General features: G+C 45.8%; 1 protein-coding gene and 1 pseudogene across 2 annotated transcripts in view; both read right to left on the bottom strand.

The window, feature by feature from the left end:
• Positions 1–17,195, bottom strand: part of LOC136663716 (zinc finger protein 345-like) — an 87,436-nt gene that overhangs the window by 29,553 nt on the left and 40,688 nt on the right. For both annotated transcript variants that reach the window (XM_066640592.1, XM_066640591.1), the window contains exons 2-3: positions 5,484–5,545; positions 5,143–5,269 (exon numbers count right to left, since the gene is read on the bottom strand). In XM_066640592.1, the coding sequence (XP_066496689.1) occupies positions 5,143–5,269; positions 5,484–5,507 (151 nt within the window). In that variant the 5' untranslated portion in view covers positions 5,508–5,545. The remainder of the gene's footprint in view (positions 1–5,142; positions 5,270–5,483; positions 5,546–17,195) is intronic.
• Positions 3,166–3,285, bottom strand: LOC136633796 (5S ribosomal RNA; annotated as a pseudogene).

Raw genomic sequence — 17,195 nt, 5'->3', positions numbered from 1 at the left:
TGTATCTGGTCACCCTATCCAGGGGGAGTGCTGTGTGTGTGAGATTCCTCCACCCCTCTCCAGGCTGAGATTATAATGCCAGCCTATGGATGTCTGATCAGAAGAAGCAAGTCCCGTGGTGTTCAATGAGGCTCCTCACAGGGAAAGGAAATCACATGTGAGGATTCCAGCTGAGGAGCGTCAGACATTCAAGACACACACAACAAAGGGAGGAAGCAAAGAAGAGGTGGAACCTCCAGCCTTGCACCTCTTCTTGAAAGATATAATGGAGTTGGTAGGAGAGGGTTCATCCCGGTTCATTCCAAGGCAGGGCAAAAACCCTCAAGCACCCGGGTGGCTTTTAAATTCCCAAATGCAAGGACACAGCGAAAAATCACATTGCATTCAAAACAGTGTTAGCAACAATTTCATCTCTCCCATTTTGCCTCTGAAGATCAATCAGTCCGAATCACACAAACCCCCTACAACCACTGAGAAAGGAGACACATCATGTTTTCACTTATAGGCAATTCTCGGGTTGAAAGCCAATTCTTTGGTCCACTCTGCCTCTGCCATGAAAAGGGCTTCTAGCGACCCCCCCCCCAATCCAAGGCAGTGATGCCTAGTGCCATGCGCTCACTCCCTTCCCATCCCCCACTCTTCCGATTGGTTTAATGTACAGCTTGGTGGGGTAAGACCTGGGAGATCTAGACCGCTGCCACCAGCACAAGAGATCTGGTTCCCACAGGGGTTCCCTGGGCAAAACCCCTCCTCAAGAATGCTATTCAGGGTCATTATGATGCCCTCATTCTGCCAACAGCACCTGAAAAATGACAAAATGTGCCTAGTCGCCGTGGGGACCTCTAAGCTGGGTGGAAAGGTCTAGTATAAATTCCTTAAATAAATAAATCCACTGATCCCAGTACACGGCAGAGGTTTTAAGCCAAAGGGTTTTATAAAGAGATAAGGGGAGAAAAACAACAGAAACAGGATTGGATTCTCAGAGATAAACGTCCTCTGAGTTGTGCTGGTTCTGCAGAGAAGCTTCACATGAGCAGGCTCTGCTGGACCAGGTGGAGAGTCTGGATCTCACTTGGCTAGTGGGTCACCCAGGGCTTCTGGCGCCCAGGGCAATGATTGATGTCATGACGCTGCACAGCATCACGATGTCATCAGCACATTCTTACTCCAATTGCTTCCCAACAGAGAAGCAGTTGGACCACAACCGTGAGTTCAGCAGCCAGCCAGGTGATTTTGCTGGGTCGATTCTTGACAGGGCAAATGTGCTACCACTACTTCCTAACGGGGAAGCAGTTGGAGCGCATGCTTTGGTGCCCGCCCCCTCATCAGTGTCCATAGCATGTGCTATGTTACACCACAGGGGCAGTAAGCCTCTGCACTGTGAGGGGAGAAGAGATCCCCACGTCTGGAGTGGGGGGTGACAGACCAACATCAACAGAAACTGACACTCTGTCCTTGGTCTGTAATTAGGTCCTTGGTCCGTAAATATTTGGTCCGTAACTATTGGCCAAATCCTGTCCAACTTTCCAGCACTGATGCAGCTATGCCAAAGGGGCATACACTGCATCTTGTGATAGGAGGGCAGTCACTGAGGCCTCTTCAAAATAAGGGAATGTTTGTTCCCTTACCCTGGGGCTGCACTGCAGCTACATTAGTGCTGCAAAGTTGGATAGGATTGAGCCCTAAGTCCCTGAGGTTCTCCACTCTGATCCCAATAGAGTGACTCCCCATATCTGGCCCTGTCACAAGGACACAGAAGAGTAAAGCAAACCCCTACGAATTTGAGGGAAAGGGGAAACCCCTTGGAAATCTTAATTCAGGGCATTTAAAACCAGATCAATTGGGCTCCTTGCAGGGAATTGAGGATTGCAGCCAAGGAGCATCAGAAATCTAAGCATGTGGTTGGTCTGTGGAACTCCTTGCCGCAGGATGTCTAGCCTGGATGCCTTTAAAAGGGGATTGGACAAGTTTCTGGAGGAAAAATCCATTACGGGTTACAAGCCATGATGTGTATGTGCAACCTCCTGATTTTAGAAATGGGCTATGTCAGATGCAAGGGAGGGCACCAGGATGTACATATCTTGTTATCTGGTGTGTTCCCTGGGGCATTTGGTGGGCCGCTATGAGATACAGGAAGCTGGACTAGATGAGCCTATGGCCTGATCCAGTGGGGCTGTTCTTATGTTCTTAAGCCACACATGGCAAAGGAAGGAAGCAAAATCAGAGGTGGAACCCCCAGCCCTGCACCCTTCTTGAAAGATAGTCTGGGTTTTGTGAAACATCACAAAGGAGGAGATCAGGACAAAAACCCTCAAGCAACCAGGTAGATGTTAGATTCCCAAATGAAAGGACACAAATCACATTTTGGTCAAAACAGTGTTATTATCAATTATTTCACCTAAATAACATCTGTGGGGTGGTACATAGCACCCCAAATGGGGTTGCACTGGGGCTGCCTCACATCCCAAGTCCTCAGAGGATGTGTAGAGTCGGAGTCCTGTGGGACCCAGATACTTCTCCATGCAGGAGGCTTCCTGCCAAACACCCACCACCACAGAACATGGCCCTCTGCATTTCAACCTCATCATGAGCCCAAATTGCAGAGCCAAAAGGTTCTTTGCACTCAATTCAGACTCCTGAAAACCAATCCATAGACCCCAATAAAAAAACTCTGATTTACACGGTTACTCTCCCTTGTATGCCCTCTCATGCTCACTAATACCTGACTGAATGGAAAACTTCTTTTCACACCCCTGATCAGTCACCCATAATAAGGTTTTTCTGGCAACTGAATCTCTTTCCACACTCATGGCATGTATTATATCCCTCTTTTCTGAGTGTCAGCTGATGGGCCATAAAGTCAGCGCTCAGGCGGACGCTTTCCCCACATTCCGGGCATGTATAGGGCTTGTAGCCATACCTCATGACTCTTATGAACAAGAGTATTCAAGACTATCGAATATAGGCTCAGTGGACACCTGAAAATTCCAGGCAATACACTCCACACAATATTGATCAGTTGCCAAACTTCAGTCTCGAAAGACTATGGTATAAGCCTACAGCACCCGGTATTCCCAGGCAGTCTCCCATCCAAGTACTAACCAGGCCTGACCCTGCTTAGCTTCTGAGATCAGACGAGATCGGGCATGGAAAGACTATGGTATAAGCCTACAGCACCCGGTATTCCCAGGCGGTCTCCCATCCAAGTACTAACCAGGCCTGACCCTGCTTAGCTTCCAAGATCAGACGAGATCTGGCATCTGCAGGGTAACAGTTGCTGCACACAATATTGATTAAAAAGATATTTATTCAACAAATATTTTACATAAAAAAGAACTAAAGGTTCTCAGTAACCTTTAGGGTTTCTCCCCTGTATGGGTTCTCTTATGGGCTGTAAATGTGTTACTCCAACGGAAGCTCTTTCCACACTCCTGGCAGGTATAAGGTTTCTCCCCCGTATGGATTCTCTGATGGTTTCTTAGATGGCTGCTCAAAGTGAAGCTTTTTCCACACTCCTGGCATACGTAAGGTTTCTCCCCTGTATGGATTCTCTGATGGTATATTAGATGGCTGCTCCAACAGAAGCTCTTTCCACACTCCTGGCATGTATAGGGCTTTTCCCCTGTGTGAGATCTCAAATGGTTCATAAGGGCACCACTCTTACTGAAGCCCTTTCCACATTCCTGGCATATATAAGGTTTCTCCCCTATATGGATTCTCTGATGGTCCATAAGGTCAGCACTCTGATTAAAGCTCTGGTCACACTCCTGGCATGCATATGGTTTCTCCTCTGTGTGGGTTCTCCTATGGGCCGTAAATGTGCTACTCCAACGGAAGCTCTTTCCACACTCCTGGCAAGTATAGGGCCTCTCCCCTGTGTGGACCCTCAGATGTTTTGTAAGGTCACTGTTCTGACTGAAACTTTTTCCACACTCCTGGCATAAATAGGGTTTCTCCCCTGCGTGCATCCTCTGATGGATCATAAGCTCAGCACTCTGACGGAAGCTCTTTCCACACTCCGGGCATATATAAAGTCTCTTCACTGTGTGGATTTTCTGATGCTTCATAAGGTCAGCACTCAGATGGAAGCTCTGTCCACACTCTTGGCATGCATACGGTTTCTCTCCCATGTGGGTTCTCTGGTGCCATATTAGAAGACTTCTCAAACGGAAGGTCTTTCCACAGTCAGTGCATGTATAGGGTTTCTCCCCTCTGTGCATTCTCTGATGGGTCATCAGTTCACAGCTTTTACTGAAGCTCCTTCCACACTCTGGGCATGTACAGAGTTTCTCCTCTATGTGGATTTCGTGCTGTGAGGAAAGGGTGCCTGGACAGATTCTTCCAAACCGGTTGCAAACCAGGGACGCTGAAACAAGAAGGAAAATGCAGTAAGAGATAAAGGGAAAGCTCCCCAGCCAGCTGGGAACGCCACTTGTTCCTTTTTTCCGCTGATCAGAGTGGGGTTCAGAAAAGTCACAACCACATATAATTGATGTTCACTAACATGTTACACAATTCATATTATGCCTGGTTTGTTTAAACAACCTGAACAACTTTCAAAAGAATAAGGCCACAACTAGAAAGGAAGGACAGGAAAGAGTAAAACAGAGAAAGGCAGAACGCAAGTATTTCAGACCAGAAAAACATCTATTTGAGATTTAGGGAAGCCGAGATAGTAGATGCAGAAGCTGATTTCTATCGCCCAGGGCACTTTCCAGCAGGAGTCACAGCTGATAAACCAGCCCAAGTTATACCTATGCTGGGGATGCCACAGAGGGTCACGCAGGGTTCCCCACACCCCTGGGAGGCTGCAGCACGCACTGGCAAGTAAATGCCAGTCCCTGCAGCCCCCTTAGTGACATGATCCTGGGGATCATATTGTTGCCTTCCCACTGCCTCCACACCTTAAGAGAGCAGAGTCCAGGGTCCTCAGGCTGGGGTGTGGCCACGCCCCACTTTGAGAAGCCTTGGGCTAAAGAAAGAACAACAATAGTGGCTGAAGAAATCCCAGGAGAAAACAAAATGCTCAGTGTGGAAATGGAGAGACAGGAGAGACAAAGTGACAACAAAAAGGAAGGAGGTTCAGGAGCAGGAGATGCTGTCGGGGGCATCTATCAAGAATGGCCAAAGGACCCTCCTTACCTACAAAGGTGACGCTCTCGTAGTTGTCCATCATGACCGCCTCGTGCAGGCACCGTTGGCGCTGATCCAGCAGAGCCCACTCGGCACTGCTGAAATACACAGCCACCTCCGCAAATGAAATGAGGCTCTGGAAGGAAAAGGAGACTCCCCATTAAAAGACTAGCCCAGGCTGAGTCTGCAGTCCAGCAAGGGAGGAACATCTACATGCTTCCTTTGGGACGTCGTGTGAGAAATGGCAGTGGGGAATGCCGACAGTGTCTCTTGTGTCACAGTGTGGAAGGCGACCCAGGAGGAAATGCACCTGTGAGACAAGGGGAGAGGTTCGTGCTGCCCTCCCTTACCTGGCCTGGAGGAGCTGCAGCCATTTCCGCTCCTCCACGTGGTCGTCTGGTTTCTCTTCTGTCTGTCAGGGAGAGAAATGGGAAGAACGTCACAAGGGTTTTCACATCTTCTACCTGCTTCATGCTGGGCGTCCTTGTTTGGAGTCCTTTCCGCTGATCGCGGTGGCGGATGCAAAGGAGACTGGATGGAGACAGTGAAGAATGGCACAACGGCTACCAGACAGGAGGGCAAGACGATGGTGATGCTCTAGCACAGGGGTCTCCAAACCCTGGCCCAGGGGCCAGATACAGCCCGCAGCCAGCCTCTGATCCCCTGAGAACCTCCGGCCCAGTTGACCAAACATAACTGGAGTTGTGCTTCTGGGGTGGGGAAATGGGGGCCATATAAGTGTGTGCTTTATTTGTTGGGCTGTGTTGGTGCTTGGAGAAATCCTGGGCATTGGAGCCCATTCATTTATTAATTTATCGAAGTTCCATCTCTAATGTATTTATTTTAATTTTATTATTTAATTTTTTATTCCAGCCCTCGACACTACCTGCTAATTGATGCGGCCCTTCGGCCAAAAGGTTTAGAGACCCCTGCTGTAGTATAGAGGCACCCTTGGTTGAGAGGGATGGTGCAGGGGGGTACCTTTACGCCTCTGTCTCAAATATGGGTGTCCAAGCAAACACCCTGACAGCTGCCTGAGGAAAGCAGGTGATTTAATGGGGCAGGCATGGGGAGGGATTAGCAATCACTGGGGCTGAGACACAAGAACTGGATCCCCCCACCAGGGGCAAATGACAGTCTTCCCCAGGTGCCATAAGAAGAGCTCTACTGGATCAGGCCAAAGGCCGATCTCTTCCAGCTTTCTGCATCTCACATTGGCTGCAATCCTAACCATACTTCCTGAGAGTAAGCCCCATTGAACAAAATGGGACTTACGTCTGAGTAGACCTGGTTAGGATTGTGCCCATTGGCCCACCAGATACCCCAGGGAGCACGGGAGTCTCTTAAAAGCCCTTTGCCTGGCCACCCCTATCTTCTTCCTTTCTCTTTTGTTCTTCCACCCCTTCCCCCATCCTTCGCCCTCCTGTTTATCTCATACTCTCTTATCTTCCATTGTATTTTCTAATCCTTTTTGACCCTTCCTCCTTTCAATCATGTTTTTCTTTATTCTTGACCTTACAAGGAATTTGTCTGTCCTGGAAAACAGGTCATGTTTACAAGTGGGAGAAAATGGTTTTATTTTATTTGCAGATTTTGGTGTTTAACCAAAGTGAAATAGCAGAAAATGATTTTATTCCAAAAATTCCCATTTTTATTCATCATAACTGCTTTAAAATGCACTAGCTAGTTGGTAAAGATTGCACAGTGTCAGCGGATGAAGAATGATTCAGAATTACATGGTTTTATTTCATTTTAGTAGGATTTTTTTTTAGTTGAAAGCAGTGTTTTTATTTCGCTATCACCCTTTTCTCCTTCTCCAAGTCAGGTAATGAAAAGTGCGTTAAGTGTTTGAGAGTAGCAAAGTTGATGAATGCCAATGAGAATTACTGACAAGGGCAGGATTTTTTTATTTTTATTTTTTCTGCATTGCCAGGTCACAATGCAAATACTAAAAAGGGGTTTCCTTAATTGCAGCACAAAGGACAAAGGAGAGAAATAATTTAAATGTAGATTCGGTCAAAAGTTTTTTACTAGTTACATTTTTAAATTTTAAGCATCTTTCTTGCTCACAGTTCTCAAACTATGTTATAAGCCAGCAAGAAAATTTAAAGGAGACGCTCATGGGAAAAATACAGGTGAGAAAGGCGGCACTTCCTGACTTCCCTAAACTCTAACAATTAGTTTTCTAATACACTACAGTAAGTTGGTATGTTGATAGAATAGTCTGCCTGAGACTGCAATCCTATCCACACTTTCCTGAGAGTAAGCCCCATTGAACAAAATAGAACTTACATCTGAGTAGATCTGGTCAGGATTGTGCCCTGAATTGAGAAGCATTACAGTCACATTTTCAAAGTGAGTATATAAAATTCCACATAATTTTAAATTTAATAACAAGTAATACAGTGTTTAAATTCAACATATGAAATCAATATATGAGTGTTTTAAGCTTTTATGCTGTTGTGCCCTATACTTTTCTTAAATATCCTACATTTTGGGGTGCCTTGTCTTTTTTCCAGTTATGACATCCAGTCACCCTGATCACGGCTCCTAACCTGTGATGGAATTCTCCTCCATCAATCTATCCCCTTTTAAAGGCAGCCAGGCCAGACGCCTTCACCACATACTGTGGCAAGGAGTTCCACAGACTAACTACATGCTTGGGTCAAGAAATACTTTCTTTCTTCTGTTCTAACTCTTCCACCCGTCAATGTTAGTGGATGGTCCCTGGAAACAGGAGGTTGCACTTACCCCTCACAGCTTATAACCTGTTTGAAGGACTTCTAGACCATCAGCACATCCTGCAGTAAGGAGTTCCACAGATGAATGACAGGCTGGGTAAAGAAATATTTTCTTTTGTCTGTTCTAATTCTCCGGACACCTCATTTTAGTGGCTGTGCCCTGCTACTGGGGTTGCTTGAGAGGGAGAAGAGCATCCCTCTCTCCACCCCCTGCATAATTTTGTGCATCTCAGGGCACAATCCTAACCAGGACTACACAGAAGTAAGTCCTATTTTGTTAAATGGGGCTTACTCTCAGGAAAGTGTGGTTAGGATTGCAGCCTCAGTCATGTCTCCGCTCAGCCGCCTTTGTTCTAATCCAGGGCTGCCAGTCCAGCAGGAGGGCTCACTGGTGCCCAGTGCGCAGTCCAGCAAGCCCTTCCTTCCTGGGGCATCACACACCCTGCACAGAGCCCCCTTCTGCCCCTCCCCAGCAATGAGGACCCTCCAGCTTCCCTTCTCCAGCCCCACACACCTGCTGGCAGCCTCTCCCTCTCTGGGTCTGGGGACTGGTGCTGGCTCCCTTCTGCCACCCTCTCTTGCAAAGCTCCCCCCATTGCCTGTTCCCAGTCACATGATCCAGCAGGGCTGCTGGGAAACAGAGTCCCTAAGTAAAGTTGCCAGACACAAAGGGGCCTTTCACCACTGTATAGAAGAGAGAATTTTGGCAGGTGTAGCTCAACATGTAAGGAATTAAAAAGCTGCATCAGAATCCCCTCTTGGATACAGTAGTTAATGTATCTCTGTCTGCCCCCCTTTGTATCTGGTCACCCTCTGTCTGTGTGTGGGTGTGGTGGGGGGTCTCTGCACTGTCCTTAGTAGTGCAAGGGGTGCTGTGGCTGGAGTCCTCAGGACTTTAGCCTTCTCAGTGGACTAGACCTCAATGAGGAGCTAAGCCTCTGTGTGTGTCTGTGTAGAGCAGCGATTTTCAACCTTTTACAACTCATAGCACACTGACAAGGCACTAAAATGGTCATGGCACAGCAGCAGTTTTTTGACAATTGACAAGGCACAGCACAGTGGCTGAAAACGGCTGGTGTAGGATGACCAGATACAAAGGGGGACAGAGTGCCTTAACCTTTAACCATTGTATAAAAGGGGGGATTTTGACAGGTGTAACTCAACATGGAAGGGTAAAAAATGCTGCACTTGCCAAAATTCCCTATACAATGGTTAAAGGTAGAGGCGGTTTGTCCCCCTTTCTATCTGGTCACCCTATCCAGGGGGAGTGTCCTTTCTCCCTCCACCCCTCAGCCCCAGGTTGGGATTAAAATGCCAGCCTATGGATGTTTGATCAGAAGGAACCAATCCCATGGTGTTCAATGGGACTTTCTTGCAGGCTAGTGGGTGAGGATTGCAACCAAGGAGCATCAGACTTCCAAAGACATACAGGACTGAGGAAGGAAGCAAAATCAGAGGTGGAACCTTCAGCCTTGCACCACTTCTTGAAAAATGCAATGGGGGGGGGGGGAGGATTGTGAAACATCCAGGTTCATTCCAGGGCAGAGATTGGGTCAAAAACCCTCAAGCACCCAAAGGTGGGATTCCCAAATGAAAAGACGCAGCAAAGAATCTCACTGCATTCAAAACAGTGTTTGCCACAATTTCATCGCTCAGTTTTGCCTCTGCAGAGCAATCAGTGCTATTCACACAAACCCCTACAACCACTGAGAAAGGAGACACCAGATTTCCGATTCACAGTCAATTATTTGTTCCACTCGGCCTCTGCCATGAAAGAGGAGGAGGACTTCTACTGACTACCCGCTGATCCAGGGCAGTGATGCCTAGTGCCAAGCGCTCACTCCCTTCCCACCCACCCCCTACACTTCCAAGCAATTTAAAGTGCAGCTTTGTGGGACCAAACCTGGGAGATCTAGACCAGTGCCACCAGCCCAAGAGATCTGGTTCCCAGAGGGCTTCCCAGGGCTGTGCAGGGGTCCCAAGGATGCTATGCAGGGTTATTAAAATGGTCTCAATCCGCCGCCAGTAACACTTACAATATGACAAACATGACCTTGGCTGGCCCAAAACTGCAGCAGCAATAAATGCTGGCTAACAGTTTTGCAGGAAATGCTGGAAAAGCCTCAAGACTGTTTTGTTTAGGGAAGCTTCTAAATGTTGACAGCGGGGTGCGGTGGAGGGGCTGATGCTTTCGATGAAACATCATTTAACTGTGACCCAATTCAGCTTCTATTGTTTTCATGGTTTTAATTGTTTTTCTATTAATGCTTTAGCATCGTTCTGTCGATTGTATTGAAATTTTATTTTGCAAGCGGCCTTGGGGACCCTTAAGCGGGATGGAAAGGCAGGACATGAATTCCTTAAACAAACAACAACAAAAAAAACACAAACAAACAAAGTACAGATCTGCAACATCTCCCCAAATCCGGCCACTTACTCAATGGTCATTAGACTCAATGGTAAGTGGCCGCATTTGGGGAGATGTTAATAAATAAATTACACATTGAGATGAGAAAAATAAAATACACATTGAAATGAATGGCGACTCATCTGAAATTGGCTCCTGACTCGCCTAGTGGGTCCTGACCCACATTTTGAGAAGCACTGGACTAGAAAGAAATGTTTTTTATTATTATTAATCACATTTTTAGACTGCCCTTCCTCCAAGGAGCTTAGAGAAATGACCATGGTTCCTTCCAAGCTGTTGCCCTCACAACAACCCTGTGAGGTAAGGCTGAAAGATAGTGACTGACCCAAGGTCACTCAGAAAGCTTCAGGGCTGAGCAGAACTTTTCCTGGTCTCAGACAAATGCCCAAACCACTACACCAATATGGATAGTATTTATATGGTGTTCCATAGTACTGCACTTGCCAGTGTAACCTCAGAGCACCTCGTTCAATTTCACCCAAATCTAAATGCATGTATGTATCAGATCTAGTGGGATAACTCAAGAAGAGACTGTCAGTTGTCGTTTTCCAGAGTCAGAGATTAATACATTTCAAAACACACTCTAGGGCGAAGTGTCAGTGAGGGGCTGAAAGGGAGGGTAAAAAGAGTCCAGTCTCTCCAGAGTGCATGGAGGCTGCTTAAAACAACAGTAATAGAGGCCCAGCAGAGGTGTACACCGCAAAGAAAGAAGGGTTTCACTAAATCCAGGAGGGTGCCTGCATGGCTAACCAGCCAAGTTAGAGAGGCTGTGAAGGGCAAGGAAGCTTCCTTCCGTAAATGGAAGTCTTGCCCTAATGAGGAGAATAAAAAGGAACATAAACTGTGGCAAAAGAAATGTAAGAAGGTGATACGGGAGGCCAAGCGAGACTATGAGGAACGCATGGCCAGCAACATTAAGGGGAATAATAAAAGCTTCTTCAAATATGTTAGAAGCAGGAAACCCGCCAGAGAAGCGGTTGGCCCTCTGGATGGTGAGGGAGGGAAAGGGGAGATAAAAGGAGACTTAGAGATGGCAGAGAAATTAAATGAGTTCTTTGCATCTGTCTTCACGGCAGAAGACCTCGGGCAGATACCGCTGCCCGAACGGCCCCTCCTGACCGAGGAGTTAAGTCAGATAGAGGTTAAAAGAGAAGATGTTTCAGACCTCATTGATAAATTAAAGATCAATAAGTCACTGGGCCCTGATGGCATCCACCCAAGAGTTATTAAGGAATTGAAGAATGAAGTTGCAGATCTCTTGACTAAGGTATGCAACTTGTCCCTCAAAACGGCCACAGTGCCAGAAGATTGGAGGATAGCAAATGTCACGCCTATTTTTAAAAAGGGAAAGAGGGGGGACCCGGGAAACTATAGGCCGGTCAGCCTAACATCCATACCGGGTAAGATGGTGGAATGCCTCATCAAAGATAGGATCTCAAAACATATAGACCAACAGGCCTTGCTGAGGGAGAGTCAGCATGGCTTCTGTAAGGGTAAGTCTTGCCTCACAAACCTTATAGAATTCTTTGAAAAGGTCAACAGGCATGTGGATATGGGAGAACCCATGGACATTATATATCTGGACTTTCAGAAGGCGTTTGACACGGTCCCTCACCAAAGGCTACTGAAAAAACTCCACAGTCAGGAAATTACAGAACTGGTTGGAGGCCAGGAAGCAGAGAGTGGGTGTCAATGGGCAATTTTCACAATGGAGAGAGGTGAAAAGCGGTGTGCCCCAAGGATCTGTCCTGGGACCGGTGCTTTTCAACCTCTTCATAAATGACCTGGAGACAGGGTTGAGCAGTGAAGTGGCTAAGTTTGCAGACGACACCAAACTTTTCCGAGTGGTGAAGACCAGAAGTGATTGTGAGGAGCTCCAGAAGGATCTCTCCAGACTGGCAGAATGGGCAGCAAAATGGCAGATGCGCTTCAATGTCAGTAAGTGTAAAGTCATGCACATTGGGACAAAAAAATCAAAACTTTAGATATAGGCTGATGGGTTCTGAGCTGTCTGTGACATATCAGGAGAGAGATCTTGGGGTGGTGGTGGACAGGTCGATGAAAGTATCGACCCAATGTGTGGCGGCAGTGAAGAAGGCCAATTCTATGCTTGGGATCATTAGGAAGGGTATTGAGAACAAAACGGCTCATATTATAATGCCGTTGTACAAAGGATGAGGTCTCTTGTTGTCTGGTGTGCTCCCTGGGGCATTTGGTGGGCCGCTGTGAGATACAGGAAGCTGGACTAGATGGGCCTATGGCCTGACCCAGTGGGGCTGTTCTTATGGCTTTGGGTTGGCATACATCACACTGTAAATGGCTATTTCATTTCTTTGTTCACACACTCCTTTGTCAGACAAGACAAGACAAGAAACCTTCATTGGAATGTTTAAAATACAAACAGTGTAAAACACCAAATTGGCTGGAGGGATGCCTGAATCCAACAGTTCACCTTCAACCAGGCCTTGCTGCATCAATTCAACCATTTGGGACAACATAGCAATACTATGTTGTATGTTGTACTATATAGTAATACTGCTAACTTAATAATCATATTTCTATAATTGGCTACCCCCCCCCCCCGAAAGCTCTTCGTTAACCCCACCGAGTATGTATGCAATTTTGTTCTGGTCATCCCAACTGCAGATAGTGGCCAAGATTGGTGCTTCTACAAAGATCTTGGTATAGGGTGCAATGTAATAACATGTAGGAAAGAGTTTCTAAATTTCCCAGCCTGCATGGGCAAACGCTACCTGCAGCTGGAATACCTCTGTATCTGCCAAATAACTGCTCAGGTGGGATGGCATTACATCTCGCTTGGGTAAACGCCCTCCGTTCTTGGGGGCATTCCAAGAAGTCAAAATATTTAGGCCTCCTTCCCAGTAGAACAGCAAGATGGAGATGTACTGGAGAGCAGATTTTGTGAGCATTGCTATGAAGGGCCTGCTGCTCGATGTCAAGGAGCCTTTGTTTCAAGGTTCTGGAGGCCTGTCCTGCGTCTAGAGCGCCTAACAAGTCCAAGGAGAGCCCCATAGAACAGATTTTCTTACTCAAAAGAGCCAAGTCTGGAAAAAATGGGGAATTGGGTAAGAGGCCCCAAATCAGGCTAGCTTGATCTGACAGGTGATACACTCTGAGCCAGTATCTAAATGTCCTAAGCCATGCCAGGGTGTCCACTCTGTGTTGGCCAACTTCCTAACAAAGAGTTGCAGTAAAAGGCCACCCAGTTGGAGGCCCTGCCATATTAGTGAAACCTGCTTTCAAACATGAATGGCTATTTATGGCTGATAGTTTTTGCAAAATACAAGCAATCAAGGTGAAGCTAATGCTCCAAAGCATAATGATAATTCACACACACACACACACACACACACACACACACACACATGAAAAGCAATGGGCATATCTTAGTGGTATAATCAATGATCTGACTAGTAAATTTTCCTCTTATAAGATTCTAATCGCAGGAGATTTCAACTCCAGGGTGGGGCATAATTCTGACATCTTTCATCAACTTTGGGACTTACCCACTGACACAATATTGCCAGAGACCTGTCTATTCAAAAGGCAATCGAAAGACAGAACAATCAATGCTGCGGGGCTTCTTCTAGCTAAATTTTGTATTACTTATGGCCTTATTTGACTAAATGGCTTAGACGCATTGGGGGATAATGGAGAATTCACTTACACCTCACCTAGAAGTGCAAGTGTTATTGATTATATCTTGGTTCCTCCTCAACTCCTTCCCCAGATAGCAAACTTTTGTGTTGGACACCCACAGTCTAGTGACCATCTTCCTCTGTTGTGTGATTTAGACTGTCTCCCAAATCATTACCATAACACTAACACCCAGGAGGAAGAAGGCTACCCAAACATAAAAAAAAGAATTAAATGGGACCCAGACTCTAAGGACTCATTTTGTGCATTGATACAAGCAAAGGAAATCCCTCAGTTGTCCACTCTGGATCAACCAGGGATTGTCCACTTTTTTGAGGACTTAATATCTACTCTTTTGAACGTATTTGGTAAGATCCCCTCATCCCGAAGAGTTGAGGGTTGGCGAGATGACTCTAAGATTGATCAGATCGGCTTATCTCTGAAAACTGCCATTCGCAGCACTTATAAAAAATTTAGAGACACTAACAGAAGAACACTTTTGCACCAATATTTCAAGCTGACTGCCCACCTAAAGGAAGCTGTCAGTTTCGATCCATCGTCTTGCAGAAGCAAGATGGTTACTACTAATCAACGCTGTTAAATCAAAAAATGCTAAGAGTTTTTGGCAAATTATATCAGGTTGTTTTCATAGAGTCAGTTGGTACTACCACAATCCCTGCTAAACTGTGGGAATCGCACTTTAAATCAATTTTTTTTTATGAATCCAAACCGACCTCTGTTGTTCAGGCATCCATCCCGCCAGACCTCCCAGACTGGCCTGCTGTCTCAGTGGATATGGTCATTTCAATTATTAACCAGCTAAAACAGGGTAAAGCAGCTGGCCCAGATGCAATTCCCTCAGACATCTATAAAGCAGCGCCAGACTGGTGGGCCCCAATTATTGCTCAACTATTCACAAGAATTGATAAATCTGGAGTAATTCCAGAATCCTGGACCAGATCAAACTTGGTCCCTATTTTCAAAAAAGGAAATAAGAACTGGTCAAAGCCTGCATTGAATATTTTACAATAAACGCTTTGCAGTTAAATTATGAAAAGTCTAAAATTGTGGTATTTGGAAACTCATAGAAACCACAATCTTGGCTTTTCAGTGGAAAATTAATACAGCAGTTCAAGGAATTCCAGTACCTTGGTCTTCGATTTCATTACAAGCATTCCTGGTCCTCTCATCGTTCAATTGCAATTAATTCATCCAAACCAGTGGTTCAAGCCATAACTCGCTTTTTCTTCACCTGGGGCAACCGGTTTGCACCAGCTGCTTTACAAGCTTTCAATGCTAAAGTCATACCACAAATTTGATATGGCACCCCAGTATGGATGCCGGCATTAAATAACACAATTGAAACGGTTCAATCTAAATTCCTTTATAACATTCTCGGCTTACCACATTGCGTTCCCTATGCAGCACTCTGCCTGGAATCAGGTCAACATAGACTGGAGTTACATGCGTGGTCCAGTTTTTTAAAATACTGGGCCAAAGTCTTTTTCAGGGCTGATCACGATTTGCTGCTAAAGGGGCTGTTGACTGATTCAACGTTAACTCCTTGCCTTGTACTATTTTATAAAAAAACTCAACAGATAGGCCTTGGGAGCCTATAGATGGGCCTACAAGGGGCCCCCTCTCCTGAGGTTATCACCAGGCTTTTGACAACCAGACTATATGATATAGAAAGGCAAGAGATTCTAGGTGCAGCATGGAAAAAATGTTCCCCTTTGAATTTTCAACTTAAAATTACAACTGGTCAACAACCAAAATATCTGTCCCTCCTAATGCACCGCCTGGAGAGAAGGGCCTTTACCTTGGCACGTTGTAATGTGACCCCCTCTAATGACTTACTTGGCAGATTCAGAGACGCCTCCTGGGAAGATGGTTTATGTAGCTGCAATTTAGGCGAAGTAGAATCATCCATACACATTATGTTGCGCTGCCCCAGATATCAAGCACTAAGACAGCAATTTCTCTCTCCCTTCCTCAATGCTAAAACAGGGCATTCTGAGAACGCTATAATTCAATTCCTTCTGGCAGGTGACATTGAGCATACCACCCTCTCAGTCGCACAGTTCCTAAACTTGAGTAATCTGAATCAAGCCAAGCTTTCTGTACCAAGCAATCACTGAGTAGATTACTTCTTGGCAATATCTGTAGAGTAACTGATTGTGCTCTGTCTTTTAAATAATTCATGTGTGTATGTAAAATGTAATGTATGTTTCTATCTGTGTGTACACATAGGTGCGCACATATACATATATTTGTGTACTACTTAGGTTTCTATTCTCTCTACGGTTTCTGTACAGAACCTTCACCCATCAAATGTTTATGCCTAAGAAAGGTGTTGTTGACTGTAAGAGCTGGGAGATTGTTTTAGACTTATCAAAATTTAGAAATAGCTCATTTTTCTTAAGGTAGTCAATACAGCCAGTTCCCAAACACTTGACCTACCCTCGACGTTGACAGTAAAATCATATCGTCAGCATATAGTAGGAGCAGGATACGATGGGGGCCTAATTTGGGGCTGGGAGCATTCATCTCTTTAAGATGAGTATTGAGGTCATTTAGAAATAAGTTGAACAAGGTTGGAGCAAGAATGCAGCCCTGCTTCACTCCCTTGTTAACAGGGATTGGCTCTGAAAGGTCACCTCTGAGGGAGACTCTAACCTGGCAGCTGTTAGCTGTCTATAGCTTCCGAATTAGGATGAGGAGTCATCTGTCCACCCCCATATGAGAATGTTTACGCCACAGAATGTCTCTAACCACTGTCAAAAGCGCCCTTTAAGTCCAAAAAGGCAACAAACAGCTGTCCATTAACCTGGACTAGCTGTTTGTCATTGAGATGAGAAAGGACCATACAGAGATCTAAGATGGATTTACCCTTCCTGAAACCTGCATGTTCCGGACCCAGAATATTGCTCACCTCGATCCAATCCAATAATCTTGATAATAAATGTTTTGCGTACATTTTACCGATAATTGAGAGCCAGCTCACAGGCCTATAGCTTCCTGGTGTTCTTATATCCCCATTTTCATAAATTAGTACTTTAGACCAGGCCTTAGGCCTTTGGGCTGTTTTATCCACCAGAGTGAAGAGTTGGGCAAGAAGAGGAGCCTACAATTCCGGCTGAGCTTTTATCAGGCCAGTGGGCAGTACGTTGGGGCCAGGTGCCTTATGCAAATTGAACTGACTGATAAGCTCCGTGATTTCCGCGATGGAGACCGGT

This window comes from Tiliqua scincoides, chromosome 13, assembly GCF_035046505.1.
Source record: "Tiliqua scincoides isolate rTilSci1 chromosome 13, rTilSci1.hap2, whole genome shotgun sequence".
In the NCBI taxonomy this organism is placed as follows: domain Eukaryota; kingdom Metazoa; phylum Chordata; class Lepidosauria; order Squamata; family Scincidae; genus Tiliqua; species Tiliqua scincoides.
Note: the sequence above shows the minus strand (reverse complement) of the source record. Positions and strands in the feature narration are given on the sequence as shown.